The sequence below is a fragment of the Hippoglossus hippoglossus genome, chromosome 13, assembly GCF_009819705.1.
Source record: "Hippoglossus hippoglossus isolate fHipHip1 chromosome 13, fHipHip1.pri, whole genome shotgun sequence".
Classification (NCBI taxonomy): Eukaryota; Metazoa; Chordata; class Actinopteri; order Pleuronectiformes; family Pleuronectidae; genus Hippoglossus; species Hippoglossus hippoglossus.
Genome location: NC_047163.1, coordinates 12438494 through 12462485, shown reverse-complemented (window position 1 = coordinate 12462485; position 23992 = coordinate 12438494). Strand labels below are relative to the sequence as shown.

Below are 23992 nucleotides of genomic sequence, written 5' to 3'. Positions count from 1 at the left end.
TTTACCATGCACATACACACATCAGGACACATTCTGTGACAGAAACTAAGCATCTTATTTGAGCCAGCATTGTGCTATAGTAGCATATACTGATATGCTGTACATAGTCAGTTCTAAAGTCAGTAATTATGAATTAATATTTTGATATATATATATATAGTATGCTGTTGCTGTACTATAATGACTTAGTAGCAGGTCTTATCCAACTTGTTCCTGTTCACTTCCAGACTGTAATGGATGTTTTAGGACCAGATATTCATGCAAAGAACTTTGGGAAAATTCATCTGGTCCAATTTGACTCTGAGGGAGTATTTGGTTGGATTCCCACACAGACGGGACTTATCAATCAGTTCCTGTCAGGTGAATAGACTTCATTTGTCATGTTGGTTGATGTAAGTCTGAATTTATGTCTCCACTCTACATGTTTGACTTCAGCATCAATCAAGTATAATTTTACAGGAAAAATGCTTATTTTTTATAACTGGACACTGATTTATCTCTACTCAGAACCAACAGAACTCCTAAATACAAGACCCAGAAAGAGGAGAAATACAGATGATGAGGATGATGATGATGTCGATGGTGTTGCTGCTGTTGGTGGTGACCTGGCTGTCCTTCCACGGATCCCCAACCCCATTGCTTGTATATCCTCCGGTGACATGCTCATTTTCCATCTCGCCATCAATCACACTGGTATTCTGCTTTCTTTGACTTCAGATGTGATTATTGGTACAATCTTGACGAGATGATTTATTTTTTGCTTTAATAGATGTTATATTTATATGAATTCATTTACACCCCTTAGACCGCCGTCTCAGTCACTTCCCAGTGTATCAGAAAGACCACCTGTTCAATAGTAACCCCGGCTGGGACTTTGGAGCCTTCCGACATTTGCAGATGCTCGTGAAGCAGACGAACTTCAACGCCACAAGGTAGAGTTGAGTTCAAACACTACAGGTTGAACCTCCAGTTTTGTTTATGTGAAAGGACGCTTTGTGAACATCTCCTGTCTTGATTCCTTGCCCTTCTCTCAGGTTTGCCCACGTGTTCTCAGAAACGGGGAAGTACGTGTTTGTGGACAGCGCCGTCCCAGAGTGGAGTTTGGTGGTGGTGGTCAGTGAGGAGGGGGCGGAGTGCGATGCTCGGTCGTCTGTGTTCCAGCCCATGACCCCGGCGCATCTGGTCAGATTTGGGATTGTCATGCAGCACCGGCTCAACCTTCTGCCTGACTGGGGAGTTATAGCAGGTGTGTATCCTCAGTGTCTTCTCATCATTTGGTCAAAGTTTAACTTGTCTTTGTTGGATTCGCTTCTTTATCGTGACAAGATGTCGACTGTGCACAGGGGTCCTGAGCCTGCTGCTGGTGGTAGTTGTAGCTGTGACCGCCACGATGCTCGTTCTGCGACCCAGCAAAGCAAAGCTGGTCTCCCAGTGGAGGATGAAGCCAAAGTGGCGCAGTCTCGGAGAGCCCTTCTGTCCGGTGGAGTGTGATTGCAATGGAGACAGGTCTGTTGTTGTGACTGCAGTTATAATGTGTTTTTCATGTGTCAGGATGCTGGATATGTGTGTACTGGTGGAAGAAACAGTACAATGTCCCCTGCATGACAGGTTTAAAGCTCAAACTAATATGGCATCCTCCTCTAATTCTTATTTTAAACTCTAAAATGACATAGATGACTGGGAATTTGTGAATCTGGTACTATATCCCTTTAATCCTGAGATGTTTCGATTGTAATCTTCTCTGTCGACAGATTAATGTTGTAATAAACTTGTATATTTTAGTACGGACAACTAAGGCAAATTAAGTCAGTTTATTCACTGCTGAGAACACCAATTCGAAATCCAGCCGGCTATCGTCAACTATCTGCAAAAGATTTGTCTTTATCAATAATAGATAAATGTATAAAACCACATTGTGGCTTGTGCTTTGTGCTTCAGCATCGCTGTCCCCAGTTTAGGAGGTGCTCTCGACAGCAGGGGGGTGGGAGAAGGTGCAGAGGCGGAGGAACCTGCTGTTTCAAAGGGAGGTAAAGTCACTATTCATTACATTTACATTTGTATCATATTTACATTTATCATAAAGATTTACACTAGGTCATAACCCGAACTCCCTTAACATTTTTATAGCAATAATAATGTAATGTAATAATGTGGTGGTTGAGTGCAAAGTGAGTCTTTAATGATATAAACTATGTTCTGTTCTAATCTGAATCTGGCTTTTGGAAGATCGTTTAATATTCTAGCATAAAACCGTTTACTAATTAGCACTAAAACCAGTGTAAAGTTCAGTTATTTTTAGAGTCATACACAAAACTATCTGAAAATATTTAGTTGTGACCTGATAATGGCGCGCTGTGAAAAATGGGGAGTACCATGTTTCATTTAAGGTTTTAGAGATATTTCAGTTTGGACCAAAGTGGTAAATCAACCCTTAAGCCTGACTCATCAACATTACCATTCATAGAGCTAAAATATTGAATAGACAGTTTATGGACTGTCACATGGGCAATAAATGTCTTTGTTCAATTCAATAAATGAGACCATCTGTCTTTACTTTTTGCATCACTTCAGTTTCCTGTTAATGAACCGATTATTGAAAGTGATTCAAGAGAAGTTTCACTAAAAAAAACGTTTCCATCTGGCTGCTTTCCAATATCGTTCACCGCTGGTGTGTGCTAATGTTTGAAATGACTTTTAGGTGGAGTTCTCACTTAGTGCGTATTGCATTATTCATGCAGCTTGATAGGGTGTTTAAACGTCCACTGGTCGGATCATTATGAAACCACCACGCATGACTAGCTAGCAGTTAAGAGCCTTTTCCCCCACTTGATTGATGATAACGAAAATAATGGCTAATTTCCCCACTCTTATGACTTGTGCTCTTATCTGTAGTTCCCTAGTTAGCCTCTGCGATCTTCATTCAAGTACTTATCATCCGACGCATGTTCTCTCCCTGACTATCTTGAGACACGAATGAATTACTATAAAACTCACTTAAGGAAGCCTATGATTTAAAAGGTGCATTCACTCATCATAGGAGCATCTTCTCAGGTAAAACAATAAAAAAAAGTGATGACTTGCATATTATTGATATTCACTGCCCCTATTTAGGAAGTGTATCAGGGCGCTGTGATCTAGAGGAGTTCAATGTGAAAACTCTGTACGACAAACTCGAGGACCAGAACCTCCACATCGCCTCCCAGCTGGCTCGACACCGCAAAGACATGCAGGAGTTTTACAGAAACATTTGTCAACAGGCGGAAACGCTCAAGGTGAGTCTCACCACACTGACTCAATGCAAACGTATTAAATGATCAATTCAAGAAAGAATTTGCGATTTGATGTGAAACATCTTAAAGTTATGATTTAAAGTGTCACAAGAAAACTGTGTAAAATAGTGTGTTTTTATTCTAAGAATTCCTTTGAGAATATGGACCATAAAAAGCTGAGTCTTCTCAAAGAGCTGCTTGTCCATAATACCATGAGGGATAAACCATCTGACAGCAGTGGGGGGGAGAGAGAAGCACAAGGTAAGACTGCAATGTTCAGGTTCTTCTTGACAGTTGGATCAAGAGGATCAATGCAGCTTTCACATTCATACTTTACATATGAAGCCACAGCCTGTTAGCTTAGCTTAGCATAAAGTCAAAGCCTGGCTCTGTCTTGATGTAACTAGATCAGTCTTTCAGCAGATCAGAAATTTAAACTTTGTTGTGTTTTGTGTAATATGCACATAAACATATGCCGTTTCTTTAAAGGCGAGCATGTATAGGTACTGTAAAGCTACACGGATATGTCCTACTTTTCCTTTCACAGTAAGTTGACATGTTGTGCCTAAATATTGTTTAACCCAGAAGAACTAATTGAGCACATTGTTTAAACTGGAGGTGCTCTAAATTGTCCCCTGAATTTCCCTCGGGATCAATTTAGTATTTGTCTATATAAATTATTCATGTTCTTTAAACCAACTGGTGAAGTACTTCCCTTGTGTTTAATGGCTCTAAGCCCCTTATCTACTCAACTGTTTTGCTTTTTAAATCACCTGTTGTTGCACTATTAGTGGTTTAAACTTTACTAACATCCTTTTTGAATCGTTTTAGTTTTTCATATATGGAACTGAATGTTCTTATCGCCCCAGCTGAGCCATCTATGGCATTACTGGGAACTGTTCTCAGGTCTGTGGAAGCTCTCGTCTGCAGGGTGACAGGAGAAGCTTGGCAGAACAGGGATTACTGTCACTCTGGTCCTCATGATACCAGGGAGTGTGAACCGCAAGCTGGATACACACAACCCAGTGACACCAACATGTGTTACACACAGGTGCTGTAGTAGCTTTTTGCATTTTTGTTTTTGCGTAAATTGGAATAATTACGTGGAGATTTATTGTAACTTACAAAATTCTACAGAGTCTACAGAGCACAGTCCCTTGTCTAAGTGACCACGACTTATCCAAGCTGGTCAGTATATCTCCTCTGTTCAAGACCCTGCAGGAGATCCAGCAGTCTTTACACAGCCTCTCCACAGCTGAGCCTACTCAGCATCTCCACCATGGTACAGACATATGATTAAAACAAGTTTCAATCAGAAAAGAGAGAGAAGCTGAATGTAATGATTATATACTGAATGTCGAAATTTCCTTCTCAGCTGTAGAGCCGTCTGTCCAGGAGAACTACGACGGGAAACTCATCCCAACTGCTCTGGACAACCTATCCGCTCAGCACGCTGCAGTTTTTCTGTTCGGTTGCCAGGTGATGCAGTTGCTCGAAAAATGCCCCCAGTTCCCCTCCGTGCTTTTGCTACTGGCCAAGTCGATCCCAGTTTCTTCATTGTCCACTAATGAGGCCACGCTGGCCCATTGCTCTGGGGACTTTTACTTTGATGCGACCAATCAAATCCTTTATCTGTCAGAGGCAAAGCTTCAGCACGTGGGGCATTTTATCAGCGTCCTTCTGCAGTCCATGGCCCACATTGCGTCAGGTAAGTGGATCATCACAGTAGTTCCGGAAAACCTAATCTTGTGTCCTTGTTTTTTTAACAGCCATGTAGAGAGCAGTATAATAGCCCTGGCAATCATCTTTGAAAGCACAAAGTACTGTATGTAATCAGCTAGAAAAATCCCATTTTCCACTATTTTTTCCAGCATCGAAACCTCAGAGCTTTATGCAGGCGCTGCATGAGGCCGTTTCCGCTCTGAGCCTTCAGCTGTTTAACGTCTCTTTCAAATGGAGCACAGAGGAGGTGAGAAAGTGCTGGAAACCTCACACATCCGTCTGAAACTGCACAGGTTTGGGGAAGATACGTTTTAAGCTTGTTTCTTTTCTTTGTCACAGTCAAAATTCAGCGGTTCGGAGAGTCAGCACGGTGCATTAGTTACAGAATTTCTCAACGTCAGAGTTCCCGCTGAGGTGCATTTCACTGAGCACCTGTTAGCTCGCAGGTTGGTGAGAAACATGAACCCTGCAGCAGAGTGTGCTATAAGCGAAACCGTGCAGACCACCTTTTTCTCACTATCTCTCCTCCGATTTAGACTTGAGAAATACAAGTATTTCAAGTTAGAGCAGCTCATCTTCAACCTCGGACGGTGTTCAACTGAGGACACAGACCCAGGTAGGACGAGTGCAGATTTCTAGTCATGTTTTATGCAAAATCAATAACTGCAAAAACTGCAAAGTAAGTATATAATATGGTGATGGTTACAGACGCATATGGACAAAGAATTAAAGCGGGTGACAATCTAAATTTACCACCTTAGAACACAGATGGTGGCAAATATAGTTGATTATAAATCATGATGATTCCGGTCTTTATTGTCAATATAGAAAGAATCCGAACCTGGTGTAAGGAGCACGATGATTTTTCCCTTGATCAATGTGTCTTCAACTTGGAGTCTCGTACAATTTGTGGGGATGAGTTTAATGCTTTCAGACCATTGATCCATAAAGGAACGCAATTTTGTGCAGCCCACAGAATTCCATTATTTTCACAACAATAACACTCCCATACAAAGTAATGAGAAAATCCAAATGTGGTTTCAGATTGAAGTTGTTTCTCCAATTCTTCCCGCTCGCAGGATTTATATTATAGGAAGTGCTGGAGAGTAAGAGTTGATTTTCACCCACTTTGTCACCTAAACAGCTTTTTGTTCCAGAGGAATGGGTCAATATCCTGCTACACACAGTTTGTGACCTTAGTGGCAGCCTGCCAATGAGCATTGGAGCTATTCTGAAGCCAGGGGGGAGGGGGAGGGCGGGTTCTGGTAGATATGCAATCACATATTATTGTGCGTTTCATCCAATTATTGTAATTTTCTTCAGAACAGATTCAAGCAACACTTTCACACTAAAATCACTTGTTTTGATTCTAAACAATTAAAAGTGTAGTTTAATTTCTGCAGGGTTGCCACCAAAAGGGACACCGATACAGGTAAACATCCGTAATTATGTTTATTTAAGAGTAATTTAATAGTGTCTACCCTCCAGGCATGACAAATGTTCCCTTCACATTTCTTCTACTCCAGATATCCTGTGTAGAAGAAGAAATCGACCGCTTGAATGAGTCCTTCCTGCAGCTCAGCGTGCAGCTACAGAAGAGAGCTCAAATGAGCAGATGGCAAGAGGAGACCCAGACGAGTGCTGGGAACCATTCAGCGGTAATTAACTGGAATATTACACATTGCATAATCCAAATAATTTATCTGTGTGGCAATTCTTCTGAAGAGGCTCGGAAATGCTCTCTTTGTTTTTAATACCCTATAAAATTCAACATGCAGAGATATTTCATTTTGACGTTCTCACGATTCATTAGCATTTCATTCATAAAAATGACATGATGCATTGATACATTTGGTTAAAACTGTGATGAATCCTTCAAATTTCTGCCTTTTCAAGCTGATGTTCAATTGCTCCCAGATTTAAGAGAAAAATGTGTGAGTGCAGTGTGCCAGCATTTGCATATTTGCATCACATCACGGTCTTTGAGATCATGGAAATTAATTAATTTACATCTTTTGCCACATCATTGTTCACAATACACGCTCTGTGATGTATCCCCTTGCAGAGGGCTACACCAACAAGCAGCGAGCCAAGCCTGAGTCGTAGTGGAACAATGCTGCTGGAGCTGAAGAGACGCCACGTATCGCAGCGTCTCAATGAGCTCCAACTCACATTAGGTCGGATCAGACAGCGCCAGCAGCGTGGCAGCGAGTCAAGAGATGGGACAGGAGGCCGTAAACAAACAGACAGCAGCAGCAGCACTAAGCCGAGAGAGAGGGAGCAGTATCCTGGCATAGATGGCTGCAGTCCCGCCGATGGCCAGCAGCAGGGCGGTGTTCCAGCGAGCCGAAGTCACAGCCAGGAAAACATACAGGGCCGAGCTCTTGGTAACTATAAAGTGGAGAGTCATATTTCCACCCAGCAGAGGAGTAACAACCCTGAAATGTTGCTGGACTGCCAGATGCTTGAGAGCCAAGATCAGCCGCTTGTGACTGTGCCAGGAAAACAGGAGCTAAACGGTCAGATCACAATAGAAAATACAACTGGACACATACACAGTGATGACATGTGGGCGCCCGCTGATCAGAGACTGGATCTGAATGTGGACAAATGCTAAGAAGAATTAGTTGCATCATGTATTATCTGACCATTATTCCTCCGCCTCCTGCCTTGTGCTCGAAATCTGTGTACACTATAATATTCTGTCTTGTTTGTGGGGTGGGGGGGGGGGGCGATCCGATCCGTAGTCTTTTTAATTATCTGTGATCCCGGACAGAAATAATTTCTGGCAACAAGCGGTGTGGCGTGACACACTCTGTCATCTTGTCCAAATAGTTTCTCAGTCAGGAGTTAATTCCGTCCTCAAACACGGGCTCTGTTCATTACCATATTCTAATTAAGATAATAAACTCCAGCTCACTGAACACAAGGTGACACTTGTGCGTCTGTGCTTAAACAACCTCCCCCTTGTGTAGAGGCGACGACCCTTGGTGTCTTCATGAATATTTAATATCGAACGACAGTAATTCTCTAACCCTCTTTCTCTCAGGTCCTCTAACCTGTCGTTTGTAATCTTTTTGTTTCTTTTCTAAGCTCTTTAGCTCCTTTCATCTATTTTCCTCTATGACCCACAGGCCATGCAAGTCAAACTCAAAGCAGCTGTGAAACTTGAAAGCGTGTTGGATCTGCTCCAGACACGTCAGTGCTGCACGGTCGCCTCCTTCTCCTGGTCTGATGGTTTATCTGTCGTACAGGAGTTCTGGGTCTTATAATAGAAAGTGAGTATTACTACAGGGGGACTGTGAGCCAAATCATAAGGTCAAATGGAACAAGTCTTCACTTGCAATCAGTGTTGGCTCAGAGGTCTGTGCCAAGTCCCCCCCGGGTTGAATCTGGCATCGCCCTGCAGCTCTGTGTGTGTGTGTGTGTGTGTGTGTGTGTGTGTGTGTGTGTGTGTGTGTGTGTGTGTGTGTGTGTGTGTGTGTGTGTGTGTGTGTGTGTGTGTGTGTGTGTGTGTGTGTGTGTGTGTGTGTGAGGTGTGGTTCAGTAGCTCCCTGTACACCTTATCAATTAGATTAGCTAAAATGTGCCACTGATCTGGCCTGTTAGTGTGTGCGTGTGTGCGGGACATGACATTGTATAACATCATGTTGAGCTGCTGCGGAGTTGTGTGTGTGTGTAAATGTTTGCACGGTTGTTTACAGTGGTGCAGCATTATCCTCGCTCTACTTGTTTAGATCAACACACGGGTTATTTTTAGGAACAGGGTCTTTCTGTGATGTTTGTGAGGGTATATGTTTGTGTATGTAAGCACAGGCTTCTGTGTGTCTGTGTGTGTGTGTGATCTCAGGGTCGATTAGAATGTTGTTTTGTTACATGTCGCTCTTCCATCTTTCCACAACAAAACAGCAATAATGACAGTCAGATGCACACAAACACAAGCTAACACTGAACTGCAATGAGTTTGTGTTTTCGTATGAGATATATAACAGTGGTGTTATTACCTCCGCAAATGAGGTTGTGTTTTCCTCCCCGTCTGTTTGTCAGCAGGATAAATACCGAACTGATTTCCATGAAACTTGGTGGAATCATGGGACGTGGGATAAAAAAGGGGTGGATACAGGATTTTTTCTCACCTTTCTTAACATTGCGAGATGCTTTGTGAGGTGTGTTTTTTTTTTGTTGTCATTTCCACTGTTTTCCCAGGGAATAATTCATGGATCTCGAGGGGAAAACAATCTGTCATATTTAGGGGACTGATATGTGTGCAATTTGGTGCAGATCCAAATAAAAATCTGTATCTTATAAGGACACTGTTGGGCCTTGGAGGAGATATGCGCTCCATATACACTAAGTGCCATTCTAGATTGTGTATGCATTGCAATTTATATTCGAATTGCACAATACGAAGTAATTTCACACAGCATCAGGACAGATGATTGCAAGATGCACAGAAACAGTCGACCCGCTGATGTACCAATAATTAACATCGATGTTAAATGTAGAAATGAGAGCTCCTGCTTATACTCTGTGTAAATCGGAGCATTTAAGAGGGTTTTTTTCTAGCGAAGCACGATTTAAATCCCCATTTCCAACGTGCTTCATCCATGGCTGCCTGATGTAATCATGATATAATCTTGAAATCCTTCCAAATCCCTTTAAATCTGCTCTTTGCAGTGAATCCTCGAGGGCCTCTGCACACACACTCACTCACTCACACACACACATTTACATCCATGAACAAACATTCCCTCTCTTATTCACTTATTTATACTCTCAGTCAGTAGATGTGCTTGTTCCCTGATTTAAACTCCTATGTAAAACTGTAATTGACCAACATTAAATTGCTCTCATGCTCTTCTGTTCTTCCTGTTTTTGTTGCTACTGTCTTTACGTTTAGCCTCATATCTTCAAAATCTACCACATTCATCACATGTGCACACTATGTTGAAAGCCTTTAGACCTTAAAAATGATTTGAAACATGATTTATTCACCTTTTATTCGTTGAAATTATTTCCTTTTTGTAGAAAGGGAGTAAAAACACGCTGGATACCTGTGGAATAGAGCGCTGTGCTCGACGTTTCCTTCCTGAGTCTGTGGGCTGTGGCCTAAGCAGACCTCCTGTCATCACCATGGCATTGCATTACTGTTGCTATGGTTTCTTTATCTCCAGGATGTGGTTCAACCAGGCCTGCCATATTTAGCCTGCTCCTCAGAATACCAGTCTGATGATGCTGACGGCAAAACGAGAGTGCACTCAGCTGTCTCTCTGCTCATCTCTCTACATTAAATATATCTGAACCAGCGTCACTGCAAACACTTGTTGATTCACTCTTTCGACAGTTATCAGCATTTTACAGCTTTAACACAGAGTATGTATCTGTGGACATTCTCATTTCATGTCTACAGATAGATAGATACAAAAAAAGCTCAAAAGAGATATGCATGGTTTTTCATCTTTATTTGACGTGGACTCTTCTCAGTGTGAGAAATCCTCTTATGAATCCAGATACAGTGGCTGTGAGATTAAATGCTGTGATGTCACAGTGAGATTAATGTGCTCGAGGAGGCCGAATCACAGATTCCCTTTAACCAGTTATTTCTCCGTTCTTACAGAGTTGGCATAACAACAGCAAATATCACAGTAATCCTGGCAGTTGTCTCAGAAACGTTCAGGATGAGAAAAAGGGAAAAAGTATTTTGTCTTGGTTAGTATCTGTAAATAATTATGGTGATTGAGATCATGACTGTATGTTCATACTGTTGTGAAAATCATTACAATAGTTTCTTTCTACAAATCAAACTGATTAAAGTATTTTATCTCGCAATCCGTGATTTGTTATGTGAAGGAGCAAAGCCCTTCTCATACAGAGGGGATCAGGCAACAGATATCCCACCTCCCAGGAAAGCCCATTGTAGACCTGTCAGTGTAGGTCTATTGATATAATGGATGTGCTGCTGGTCTATGGAACAGGAAAAGCAAATCCTGGATTGAGTTTGAAACCATTTTATCGTGTCCTTATCACATCTAACAGCTTCCACGACAGATTAGAGAAAAATGAGAGGGAAAAAAACGGATTAAATTCCACTTCTGTTAGGAGCAGGAATGAGATTTTCAGTTTTTCATTTACTCCACGAATCAGTTACTTTTTAAAAACTGAATTAAACTATTAGTTCTTTACCCTTAGTGTTTAATATTGCATATATCTTAAATGACCAAAGACTAAAAAGAGAAAAGGGAGGCGGCAGTTGATGGAGGGCCGTCATGCAGTATGCAAGAGTTCGTACCCAAATATAGAATATTGGAGAAAAGGCCAGGGTCTTTCAAGTCTGAACTCCAGAGGATGGAAGATCATTAGATTAGTTGCTCGTGTCCTGCAGAGTGTTTTATCAGCGTCACTGCTGCAGGAAGCCAGAGCTATAGATTAAACTGTGTATGTGCTCAGCATTCATTAGACCACAGATCAAGGCTGTGAATGAATTGTTACCTTGTGTTTTCGTCTTTTTTGTATCGGATCACGCAAAATCTATAATAGAATCAATAGATTTCCATGAAATGTTGTGAAGGGGTGGGACATGATCCATTGAAGATACAATTCATTTTGGGAGGGGGTCTGGATCAGGGGGCAGGCTCAGGATTTTCTTTTTCACTCTCTTCAACTTTGTGAGATAAGGACTTTTATTCATGGACCTTTATGGGAAAAACATTTTTTTTCTTGAGCTTTTCTGTCAGCATATATATGGAAATGCTGTATTACGGGGTTCAGTGTGTGTACTGCATGCCTCTATTCCTGCAGCCAGACTGAAGCACTATATCCCCTGCTCCTGTTTTTGTATTGTTTTTACTAAGAGGACACAGCAAAGACTTTTAGAAATAACTGAAGTTCTGATGTGGGAAACATGACAGAGCTCTACTAGCAGCTAATAATCAAGGTTTTGCAACGCATCTCAAAAACTGCTCGTTGTTATTCTTGATGGAATAACCTCAGAAAACCCTGGTTTGCATTAGGCTCCTGCACATGTGGTTGTAATAAGACGCTGTGTGGTGTTTGTTTAGCTCATTAGCCTGAAAGAGCGAATGAAACGCACGATGATGATTCTGCTCGGGCCTAACGACGGGGATGTGGTCAGAGTGGAGTCAGAGGGAGTGACTCGCGCATGCGCATCGCAGCCTGCGCGCCTGTGACTGCTAGAAAAACAAAGGCAGGGATCCTCGGCTGGGAGAGAAGTCATCAGTCATCTTTAATGCAGGAAACAGACCCCAGACTGTCTATGGTGCTATTCTGCGAGCGGAGGAGACGCGGCATCAGTGTTTCTGCTGCTCTGTGAGTGAACGCGACTGAATCGTCTTTCGAGAATCCACAGGTTCCTGTTCTTCATCATCATCTTCATCATCTCGCCCCTCGTGTGTCTGTGAGTTTGTGTGTGTGTGTGTGTGTGTGTGTGCGCGCGCATGGACCCGGACTGAATGACAGCACCTGTGGGCGAAGGAGCTGTTGCATCACACCTCACCACGGACTTGTTTATTTCACCGAGTGGAGGGAACAATGGAGTTTAGTTGTTTCTCGGTGGATGATGAAATGCGAGCCGGGTGCTTGTCGGAGGACTGAAATTCACTGTTGCGTTAAAACTCTATTTTTCTCCACACGTTGTACTTTGACATCCTGGTTTTTTTTGTTGTTGTTGTTTGGATTTTCCACCCGCGCGCATCTGCCGAGGAGAGGCGCTGTCCGTGGTTCTGAAGTCACCTCCTGGAAACTTCCACCAAAAGAACCAGAAAACCCCAGAAAGGACCTGTGTGCACCAGCATCTTAATATGGTAACTCAACCCAGAGTTCAGCTGCACACTTTGGCACTTTTGCTTTTAGTTGGTAAGTATGACCTGTAAGAGAGATGTTGAAAATAGTTTAAGATAAGATAGTGCTTTAATAGTCCCACTGTGGGTAGATTTCCCTTGTTGCAGCCAGGGAGATGGATCCAGAGGCAGGGCCCAGGGGGGCACTTGCTCCATCTATAATCTTATTGGCCCTGTCCTGTCAGGCCAAGCTTTCAAACACGCACCGAACTCTGGATAATCTGACGTAATCCGGTGGGGCTGCATGTGAAAATGCAAATATCCGAGTGCGATGCTCCAGACATTCTACAGAGTTTTTCCTGCCAGTCCCTAAGGTAAAAACTCTGGATAATGTCACAGTGAGTCACCGTGAGTGCACGGCAGGAGATTCTCCGGATGATTCACTGCGTAGGCGTAACCTGTGACAGACTCACAGGATGAAAAAGTGGAGCCACACATGTAGAAGACACCAACAAAATTGTCTAGAGAACTTTTGGTAATAAGGGCCGACGCTGGTGTTGATGTGCTGTAAACAAAAACATGTGATCTCCGCAGCTTATACTTTACGTTCTGCCTCTGCCTGCTGCGCCACCCGTCACCTTAACGCTCTGGAGATTTGTTGTTGTGAACATGTCTGAGTGGAGAATCTCCTGCTGCATCGTTCAGGTGAAAGGTAAACTCCAGAGAAAGTCCGGACCCAATTCATTGAATTTTTATTTTACACAGTGGGTTTCAACAGTAAACAAGGAATGACTTAAATGTGCAGCTTACTGAATCAGGCATGGATGTTGGGCATATAGTTGGCCCCCCCTCTGTGTAAAATGTGGCCCCTTTATGGCCCCTGATTTAGAAAAATCCAAGATCTGCCTCTGGTTACAGCAGCAAAAAGGTGAGGGTGATATACAAAGTCTGTAAAAGTAATAAAGACATAAAAGAAAACAGTACGAACACAAGGAACTATGAAGAATACAAAGCCATATGTTCAGCGTAGACAGGAGTGTAACAATATTGCAGATATATGAAATTGAAATTGCACAGATGGAACATTTTTATTGCAGTTATTATTAGTTTGACATTGTGAATGCTGCATGGCCCATTTCAGTGTGATTTACATGCACAGATGGGCCTTGTTAACAGCTTTTAAGTGAAACCATTGAGCAGAGGACACCAAGGTTAATCTCCTTCTCGTTCTTTCTCCCTTTCCCTGATTCCCTCCAAATCTCTCTCCTTCTATCTCCATATTTCTCTGCCCTCGTTTCGTGTGTTTGCATTGGCCCTCAGTAAAGGGAAGAGGGAAAAAAAACAGGAAGATGAGATGGAATCGATGTTGTCACTGTCTGCCCCGGGGGCGACTGTGGGTCATTATATAAGAGCACTGGGCCCAACGTTGCGACAGTCACACAAAGGCATCCATGTGTTGTGATGGCTGAGCTAACTGCCTCACTTCACATGAAATCCATCCCTGTTTATATTCCTCGGCCTCCCTCTAATTATTCTGTCTCTTAATGCATTTACGCGATGTATCAATCAATTCTGGCCCACAATGCCTTGCTGTCCTCCTCCTAAAAAACCCACACTTCCTCCATTCAACACTCAGTCCCTCCATTTACTCCACCCTCTGCCAGCTGATGCAAATGGGCACAGGTCATCGTTAGTGCTTAATGGCCTGGATGAGTTGGATTTGTTGTCAGTGTTGTGACTCAAGTCTCTCCAGTGTTCACAGGGCTGTATAATTCAATTGATGCCTTTTCAACACCTGCTGAGTTTTGGATCGCTGTATTCAACATGCAGGAGCTGATGACCTCAATAAGAAAGACTGGGCCAGCTTACAGAGGAAACGTGTGTCACAGTGGTGTGTGTGTGTGGTTGTACGCACATTAGATGTAATCTGTAACAAACAGTAGAGTACAGTACAGATACAGAGGAAGGACCCAAAGTCGGATGTTACAATAAAAGAAATTGATAAAACAGCATGGGACAGCACAGAGAGCAGTCCGAACAAGGAAACAAATCCAAATAAGGAGCAGGCCAGAAATTCAAAGTCCAGAAAAGACGTAAAGCGCTCGATTGTAAACATGTCAATCTAGCAATTGAAAAGTGGAGACACAAGGGTTTAAGTGAACTGAGACTTAATGAGATTACTAATAAGACATGGGTTCAACGGGAAACTGGTGGAGAAAAACACAGGCAGGAAAGTTATTTCAGAATAAAACAGGAAAGGCCGACACAATGTTCACACAGGATGCACAGTTAGTGATTTGGACAGGATGAATTAAAGCTTCATCTTTATGCACTTTTACATCGAAATGCTCTTGATGAACAAAGACAACTGCTGCTGTATATGGTTTATACTTATACTGAATATATATATACTGAAATTCAGATCCAGACATGTTATAAGACTTCAAAATACCTTGATATAATAATATAATAATTTCTTTCTTTACTGGCTTATCGACAAAATAGTTTGAAATAAAAAGAAGTCTATCCATCAATGATGTCTGCTACTTCAACTGAAAAGTGTCACAAATCATTATGTACTTATTCATCTTAAACAGGGACTTCAAGTGAGCACATAACTTCAGATAAACACCTTTCTAGTGTCAAACTCAGTGAAGACCAAACATCCAAGTGAAGATACAACAAGGAAAACACATTTCCGAGTGGATAGGGACTTTAAACACACACATTTTAACTGCACTAAATGTGTGTAACACTTCCGTGCTCCTCCAGTCCACCTAGGCCAGCCAGTATGTGTCGAAGTCCCCTCGGCGACAGAAGCCGTCCTGGGGAAATCCATGCTGTTGACCTGCATCTTCTGTATGAAGAGGGAGGAGCTCAAACCAAAGACACATGTGAATTGGTACTACAAGCCAACAAATGACATCCCAACAGTTCATGTAAGTGGCCTTGACATTATTGCACAGTGTACAACATGTATGTGAGTGTTCATACCATAAAGTCATCAGCTGTTTGTATATTTTATGCATACCTGCTTGTTTTTCCTCTGTCCTAGATATACAACTATGAGAAACGCATGCTATCACCACAGGCCGGACAATTTAAGGGCCGTCTTACCTGGAAGGGTAGCTACGACTTTCAAGAGGTCTCCATTCAAATCCATAATGTCACCTTCAATGACAGTGGTATCTATGAGTGCCACGTGACGCGCGAGTTCAAGGACTTCATTCCCCCTTCGAACTTCATGAAGAACATCACGCTGAAGGTGAAAGAGAAAGGTGTGGCTCATTTCTTTCCACTTTCTTCACTCTTATTCTGTGCTAAGGTTTAATCAAACGCTTGGTTTCCATGTCAGCACAGCTCAGTGTTCAGTGACTGTGATGACACCAATCACTTAAGCAGGGATATTACAGAGCAGCACACACAGTTGTTCAGAGCTCTAAGTGCTAAGTGCTTCACAGGCAGTGGCATGCCACCGGTGAGGTTACCAGAAATAGGCAGACAGTCGAGCAGAGAGCACACCTCAGCTCCGATCTGACACTTCAAGTGTTATAAAATATGCTTTTGCAATTGACACAGTCTAATGCATAACAGAGTAGTGTTATTTCAACTTTTAAAGATGGAAAAGTTTTCCCTGCTCCAAAGGAAATGTATAATTCATATTCAGCTCTTATAAAGCCAGTAGTGGCCCAGCAGTGTCTCCACAGGAGTCTGTGTTTACAGTCTGTGCAAAGTCTTTTTCCTGCATTACAACATCAACAGAACGGATGTATTTAGTTTTATTTAATCTTTATCCAAACAGGGGGTCTCGTTGTTATTTCAAAAGAGACCTGAAAAGAGGAGACATTCGGGAATCAGCAGATGAATACAGCACATCAAATGGTTAATTAAAACAAATACAAGAATCACGAAGAACAGCGTGTTTTGCTGACGCAGGACATAATAACTGATAATTCCATTGCAGTTTTGCACAACACAGAGTGACTGATACAGCTGCACACAGTATAATCTGGAGAGACAGATGTGTTCATTTAAAATCCCTAATAATGGAACCACCACCCCGTGCACTGTGTTATTTCCCGTGTACCTGGTGTTCTCTCTGTGCTGCCCCCCTCCTGTGATGTGGCATAAAGCGTTCATCAGAATGCTTTAAATGGTTCTTTGCATTTGATCCTATATTTCCAGCTCACTGCTCACTCAGTGAAAACAGCCACTAACAACACCACTCTCCTCCTCCCCTCTGTGATGACGTGGAAGTAATTGTGTGTTTTGTTTTGTCTGCCTTATTGTCCATCAGCACTTTCTTCTGTTGTCAGTGAAGGGATTAATTCAAACCAGCTTCTTTGCTATCTATTAAGAGGGGTAATGTATTCTGCTTCCTGGATGCTTGGCTTGCTGGATGTGTCACATTCCATCATTGATCGAATATACAATACAACATGTATATTTGGAGCAACTTAACTCTTCCCATTCCTTTATGTAACATCTTGATCTGCTTGCAAGAGGTAGTTGATTATCGGAGGTCGTTCACAAAGCAGGGTTTGTTTCATATTTAGAGGAAAAAACAAGCTTCTATGAATCCTCCAAAGTCTATAAAATGTACAACTGTTTGATTCCTTTAATACTTACTCTAAATAAAAGCCTCTACTTCTACATCTCATACAACAGTGGCATCAAATTTCACAGAGCCTTTACAGCCAGTGTATTGTACATCATAGCCTGGGAATCATGTTACGGTAACGTTGCCCATAGAAGTAAACTGGATTTGTTCACGACAAACATATCTCTGCTTTTCCCATCTAAGGGATTATATTACACTAATAGGGTCTATTTGCAGAGGCTGCCGAATCAAATCGGTGGAAGCTGTCAGCCGTCTGGTCAGCAGGCTCTGTGGTATTTGGTACACACTCAACGGTAGGGTGGTTCACGGTGGCTCGTAATGACATTCAAATTAAATGTATTAAAGCACAGGTTTTATTTTTTCCAAATGTGATTGTAAAATATAGTCACATGCTCGTATGTACATGTCAAACTGTTTTGCAACGCTGTAATAATTTCTCCTGTTCATACTGGGCATTGAGAGAAATCCACAGTCCTCTTTCTGTGTGTAATTTCCTATTTCTGTTGCTCACTCACTGTCTAAAGAGGGTGTTTCATACTGTTTTAACATTGGGTGTTTGCCATTTCGTTTAATGAGCTCCTGACTGCTGGAGCTTCATTTTAACTTAACTTTGGAATATTTGCACAGAACAAGGACTGTAATTTGCCCCCTCGACTACTTGGAGGCTTGTTGAAAAGAATGAGCAGGAGGACGGTTTGCAGCCAGCGGAACAGCTTCAGCAGGCTTATGAGTAGTGATTTAAGACAGACTTGAAAGTTTAAACAAATGCAATAATAAAACTTCATGAATTAGTTAGAATGTTATTACCCTTATCCTTGCACACATGAAATCAGAATATGACCTAAAACATGAGGTGGTTATATGTAAATGTAACATCTGTGCCCTGAGAACCACTGTGACCTTGCATATTCCTCTTATTTCATATTTAAAGGTACTTTGTGGAGTTTTAGTAGTAGTCTTGAATCGAGCAGTGTTTTTACAAGTGGAAAAATGATATACATGTGTATGTTTATGTATGGATACATGTGTACAAGTAGTTTCATGCTTCTCTGCTGATTGACAGCTGTTAGCACAACAACATAAAATATGTACCAATGCAGCAGCAAAGACAGTAAAGAACAAGACTGCTCGTGAGTAAAGATGGATGTAAAGTTGACTCCGCCATGTTAGTACATGCTGGTTTAGTTTATCCCAAAAAAACTCCACAAGGCTCCTTTAACTCAGTATAGGCTCTACTATTGTTATAACACAGGTATAGTCATAATGTTGGGTATGCAACAAAGTTTATACATCATTTTTTAAATATGACAAACAGGAAGTTCACCCAGAAAACATGACTTTGCTTGAAGTTCAGCAGCATAGTAAAAACTTTATATTGAGTTGCACTTTCCATTCAGCAAAATGATGTAGAAATAATTGTTGTGACTGAGTTTATCTTGGGTCAGCAGTGTTGCACATAAATGAACATGATTAGCATGACCTCCTTAAATCCATGAATAAATAATTCTGCCCTACTCCATTCAACAACAACAAAATCAAAAACCATTCAGAGGAGGGATGCATATTGAATAATACATGTCGGTTGCTGTTTGCTCTCCACAGCCACTAACGACGCCGCGGCGCTCTACTCCGGGATCATGATGTATGTGCTGCTGGTGTGCTTGACCCTGTGGCTGCTGGTAGAAATGGTCTACTGCTACAGGAAGATCACCAAATCTGATGAGCAGGCGCAGGACACAGCGTGAGTCTCCAACAGCGGCGCGCAAACAAACTCAATCGCAGATAAGTTTGAGTCGGCTAATTGAAAACAGTGTCCCAAAAGCACACCCGGTGTTGGCACCTCAAAATACATGCAAGTTTCTCTTTTCTCAAAACGCAGCAAGAAGGTGTGCGTCAATTAACTGAAAGTGTTTCCGTTCCATGCTTGAATTTCTGGTTATTACATCATAGTCATTTAAAATCTCAGAAACATGTCGGCAAGACAGATTTAGGAGGGCGAAGAGGAAGAGGAAAAGAGTCAGGCAGGCAAGGGAACAGGAAGACATACAGAGAGGTAATTGAGTCTACACCATATCGGTTTGTAGTCTGTAGTCAGTGATCTTTCTTTTTACTCACACCTTCCGACAGGCCTGAATAATTCTTGGCACTGCTGACTGCTCTTGTTTCTAAACAAACCTTTTTACATCAGTGGTAGATTTGCAGCTCCCTCAGAAACAGGGCTGACAAACACCCGAGGGCATCTGTGTAGTCAGCTCCCACCGGATTGTCATGATGTGACCAGGGCCGATCCAGGTTGACAACTTTTGCACAGGCAATTGGTGTCCCCTAACAGAACAATCACTGATAACACACTGCACATGTGCTGATGGAGACATTGTGGCTTCGCAAACAATTAATCCTGGTTCCAAGTCCGTCTCCTGCAGTGACACATAAAGCCCCAAACAGGGCATTTCTAATACTGTCTATGTGTTCAGAATGGTAATTATACATTGGGCTGAATGCTAGGCAACAAAGCACAACAACCTTAAGATACTCTGCAGCAGTAAGGGGTTTCTGTTTACTGTGTTTTTACCAGGGGAACCAACATTTCCCACAAAATTCCTCCGGAAGAACCGACATAATTCGAAACTAATTCTTCCAAAATAACATAAATAAATGTACAATGTCAATACAAACCAGTAAAGCTATGACACAACTGTGTCCTCAGAAACCATTGAATTTGATAAACACTACAGCTGCCACTATTTTAACAGCTGAATAATTAGTTTTGTCATTTTTCAATCAAAAAATATCAAACTCAAATATACGGATTTGCTGCTTTTCTTAGTTACTTATGGTCATTCATTGAATATAACTTTCTGTCATTTTATGGATTAAATGATTAATCAAGAAAATTGCTTATTATTAGTAGTAGTATTATTTATGCTGGCTTAAATAACACCTGAATCAACTATAACAGAAGATTGTGAGATTTGCAATCAGTGTTACTTGAACACCTATTCTTTAAAATTATATTTTGCTGTATATCACATGTATTTTTCTGCATAATCCTAAGAATATGTTAGATAACTGCACTTTTATAGATAATAACATACAGTAACATTACATAACAACAAACATAGAACTGCACAACGTAGAATATGTATCTATGCATTTTGTTGAATGCAAAAGCTGAAGTCGGTCAATAATGATCATGGAATGTAATGTACACTTGTGTGTAACTTTTAACGGCACTTTCAGGCCATTAGGCTGCTATCGACTAATGTTTTTTTAAGATGGAGATTAAATTCCACTTCGGCCTCAGCATTTAGGTAAAGTTTATCGATCCATGTGCAGATCAGGGCGGCACATTGAGTTAAGCATCAAGTGATCGAAGGTGTATCAGTCTGTAAACTTCATTTCCTGCAACTGAAAGACTTGATGTGTTGTGGCCGCCCCGCAGCCATTATTGACCTGTAGGACAACAATGCATCCGTCAGTGAGGAGCTACACCCACTCAGAGAGGCTGCTCTGTGGTCAACCTCTTAGCTACCTGGGCTTAATGGATTCATACCACATCTAGAACATTGTGAGGTTACATTTTGTGATGCATTAGTGGCCCAGATCGTATTTGTCTTGTTGCTGTGGGAAAAGATGGAACGTAGCAGCAACAGTAATAATTTGTCAGAGCGACAAAATGAGGCTGGATTTTAAATTTGCTGACGGAGTCACGAAATTCTTTTCACTCTGATGTTTTTTGCTTCATCTACTGTTACTGTTTCTATGCAGCTCCAATGAATGAAATTCATATTGAGCAAAGGTACCATGGTTTTTTAACAATATGAAGAATTACTGTTATATACTGTATAAAGGTGTCATGTCCTCTGATGTGCAGCTTATAGTAGATCTCCACCAGTCACATTACAGTGATGGTTCTATCAATAGACTGTTTATAAAGATGGATGACATGTCTCCACTTCTTCAAATTGTACAAAAAATAATTTCATTTAGAGCTAAAGGCAGAGTGCAGTAGTGATTGTGGAGTGACCACGCGCTTGGCCAATCACGAGTCAGTCTCAGCTGTCAATCATGAAGTTCCACCCTGTTTTTAGAGCATCAGATAATCAATTGAAACCAAACTGTGATAATACGTACCTACAATGACAGAAACCATATTTGAGAAAACTTTTTTTTTTAGTTTGGTCCATGTCCCTCCATTAACATGGAGGAGGCAGGGTTTATGACCACTAGGGGGTGCTCAAGATCATTTGGCTTCACTCTTGTGAAGCTTTCATGTCGTCCATTTTTATTTACAGTCCATGGCTTTACCCTTTAAAATAAACATTCATGTATTGGAGTGGATATTAAAGCATCACCGCCTCAAAAACTCGAAATTCAGTCGCGCTGCACTGATGTGAAAGTTGTTCAAACTTCGACCAGCTCTAATCTGTGGCGTTGGGTGACGAGAGCGACCCCTACAACCAGTTCTTAGACTCTCCTCTGCTTTTCTACTGATCTGCCCGCAGGACAAACTACCTAGCCGTTCCCTCTGAGCAGAAAGACAATGCGGCCGCTCCTGTTACCGAATAAAAGTCGGTTGTCAGTGACACGGTATTTTACATGTGACTCTTTTCCCAGTGAAACCATTCCGCTCTCTTCCAACTCATCGTTTGTACCTTTTATGATATGTCATAACTGTCAAAGCACTGTCGTGGAGTCCTTTCGCTTCAGCACCTTATCTGTCTCGTATTGTGCGTTCTCTTCAAAAGCTGCTGTCATTCCTTCCATTTTCCGTCCTCCATTTGCACTCATGTATGCAATCTCTCCCATTATCAATGATTACCCATTTAAAAAAAGAATTTCTCTCATGTGAAAAGTGGTATAATTTGAAGTAATTCAAGTAAACAGTTATTATGAGATGATATATAAGATATATAAAAAACAGTCTGCTCTGCGAAGGTGAATCTAAATCTAACATGTATGCCATTTGCATGTATAGGAAATAGGAATCCTGAATTATCATAATCCTCTGTGAATTAGATGATGTGGCATTTGTATTTTGTTTAATATAATACACATACAACACTGGTTATTTAGCATGTGAATCATTCCGTGTTGATTAAGAGGGAACATGTTCTCTGCTCTTTTCAGGTACTGACCAACCGACCAAGAGGCACGACCCAGTCTGTGCCTCTATGAAGGTGTCTCTACGCGCAGACAGCCGTGGGAATCAAACCAAACCACCTCCCCTGTGTATCGATTGTGTCTTGTGGAGAGCCATTCAAAAGATGTTCAAGTGCTCCGAAATTTCCACCTCCTTTTCCTCTCATCTTTTATTATTCTTGTTTTCCCTCATGCAGGCATCAGAGAGCATAAACGCAGCAGTTCAAAAAACTAAACTGTCAGCGTCCTGCACTTCAAATCTGAAAAATACCAACCATGCTTTATTCAGAGTGGCCAGCGCATAGAGTTACTACACATTCTCTTAGTAGTGAGTGTTGCCTATGTGATTTACAACCTATGTGTGTATATATATATATATATATATACATAGATACAATCGGAGGAAAGATTCTGTCCTGCTGCTGTTATACTGACTCTGTGCTGTTTGATTGGTTCATTTCGTTTTATTACAATTTTATAGACCATGCTGAGATTTTGGGTCACAGTTGTATTTGTACCGGCCGATATCTTTTTAATGTCTTTTTAAGGAAAATGGATTGCATCGATTTTTATACTGACTGGATGTGCATTTACCGTTTTGTCTAATGGAAAAATTTATAACATGTGAAACCATATCAAGTCACACTATTTGATCTGAGTTAAGCTAGAGGTCTCTCCTATACTCTCCTCCGTGCAAATCTTTAATCCCTGTAACATCCCAGTTACGTTCAGTGGGTCGAGCTGAACTGCAAACTGTTACTCCAAACTGTACTCTCCTGGGCTTTGACTGTTGCCGATGTAGTAATATGGCTATCGAGAATCAGTGCGTGCCTATTTCTATAGTGCGAAACTGTAGAAATGTATATATGTAGTGATTCAGTCATTCATTGCTGTTTGTTGTCTAGAACAGATTCAACATCTCCTGTGCGAGTGAGCTGCTTTTAAACTATTAAATACAATGCATTCCATCCTCCACGCTGAAGCTCCTTTTTTTGTCCATCCGAAAACGTCTCGTTACAGTGTGATTGCAGCCATCCTATAGAAATAAGAGTCCACATTTACACCATCACCAGGGCGTTCAAAGGAAAACGCAATATTGAGTATTGGCTGCCCGTGTCCTAGGTTCTCATCTTCTCGCTTCGTTGAAAGGGAAGATGTGGACTCTAAACCAGCCACAGTGAGCAGCTCTCGTGTTATCCAGCTCTCATTAACAGCGCAGGGTAGGAGCCGACAGGAGGAATTTTCTTCGCGCTTGATGTAGACTTGTATGTGTGTTTTAATTGCCAGTCTTCACAGAGCTGAGATGCGGCCCAGTGCGGCGGTGAGTTTAATTCACAGCGATCACAGCTGGTCCGCATGAGCGAGGCCAGAAAAGGCCGTGGAGGTAAAAAGGCGAATGTGGGAGTTGAGAGGAAGGATGTGGGAAAAGACTGGCACTTATA

The 23992-nt window shown here is 41.7% G+C and overlaps 2 protein-coding genes across 3 annotated transcripts in view; both read left to right on the top strand.

Moving 5' to 3' along the window:
* Positions 1-11551, top strand: part of LOC117772633 — a 62510-nt gene extending 50959 nt beyond the window's left edge. Inside the window, exons 88-105 of the mRNA XM_034603915.1 lie at positions 228-360; positions 508-693; positions 806-932; positions 1035-1246; positions 1344-1506; positions 1939-2027; positions 3112-3272; positions 3416-3530; positions 4139-4320; positions 4407-4551; positions 4645-4977; positions 5141-5238; positions 5331-5437; positions 5528-5607; positions 6395-6423; positions 6518-6649; positions 7057-8269; positions 10020-11551. Of these exons, the coding sequence (XP_034459806.1) occupies positions 228-360; positions 508-693; positions 806-932; positions 1035-1246; positions 1344-1506; positions 1939-2027; positions 3112-3272; positions 3416-3530; positions 4139-4320; positions 4407-4551; positions 4645-4977; positions 5141-5238; positions 5331-5437; positions 5528-5607; positions 6395-6423; positions 6518-6649; positions 7057-7608 (2844 nt within the window). The 3' untranslated portion in view covers positions 7609-8269; positions 10020-11551. The remainder of the gene's footprint in view (positions 1-227; positions 361-507; positions 694-805; positions 933-1034; positions 1247-1343; positions 1507-1938; positions 2028-3111; positions 3273-3415; positions 3531-4138; positions 4321-4406; positions 4552-4644; positions 4978-5140; positions 5239-5330; positions 5438-5527; positions 5608-6394; positions 6424-6517; positions 6650-7056; positions 8270-10019) is intronic.
* A 569-nt stretch (positions 11552-12120) lies between these two features.
* scn3b (sodium channel, voltage-gated, type III, beta) lies at positions 12121-23523 on the top strand. 2 transcript variants are annotated; one of them, XM_034604584.1, is made up of 6 exons: positions 12125-12863; positions 15560-15726; positions 15843-16065; positions 19011-19149; positions 21914-21998; positions 22539-23523. In XM_034604584.1, the coding sequence occupies exons 1-5, from the start codon at positions 12809-12811 to the stop codon at positions 21975-21977; spliced, it is 648 nt and encodes a 215-aa protein (XP_034460475.1). In that variant the 5' UTR covers positions 12125-12808; the 3' UTR covers positions 21978-21998; positions 22539-23523. The 2 variants fall into 2 exon arrangements, with proteins under 2 accessions (XP_034460476.1, XP_034460475.1); XM_034604585.1 differs by lacking the exon at positions 21914-21998 and having other exon boundaries at positions 12121-12863.
* The last annotated feature ends 469 nt before the right edge of the window (positions 23524-23992 follow it).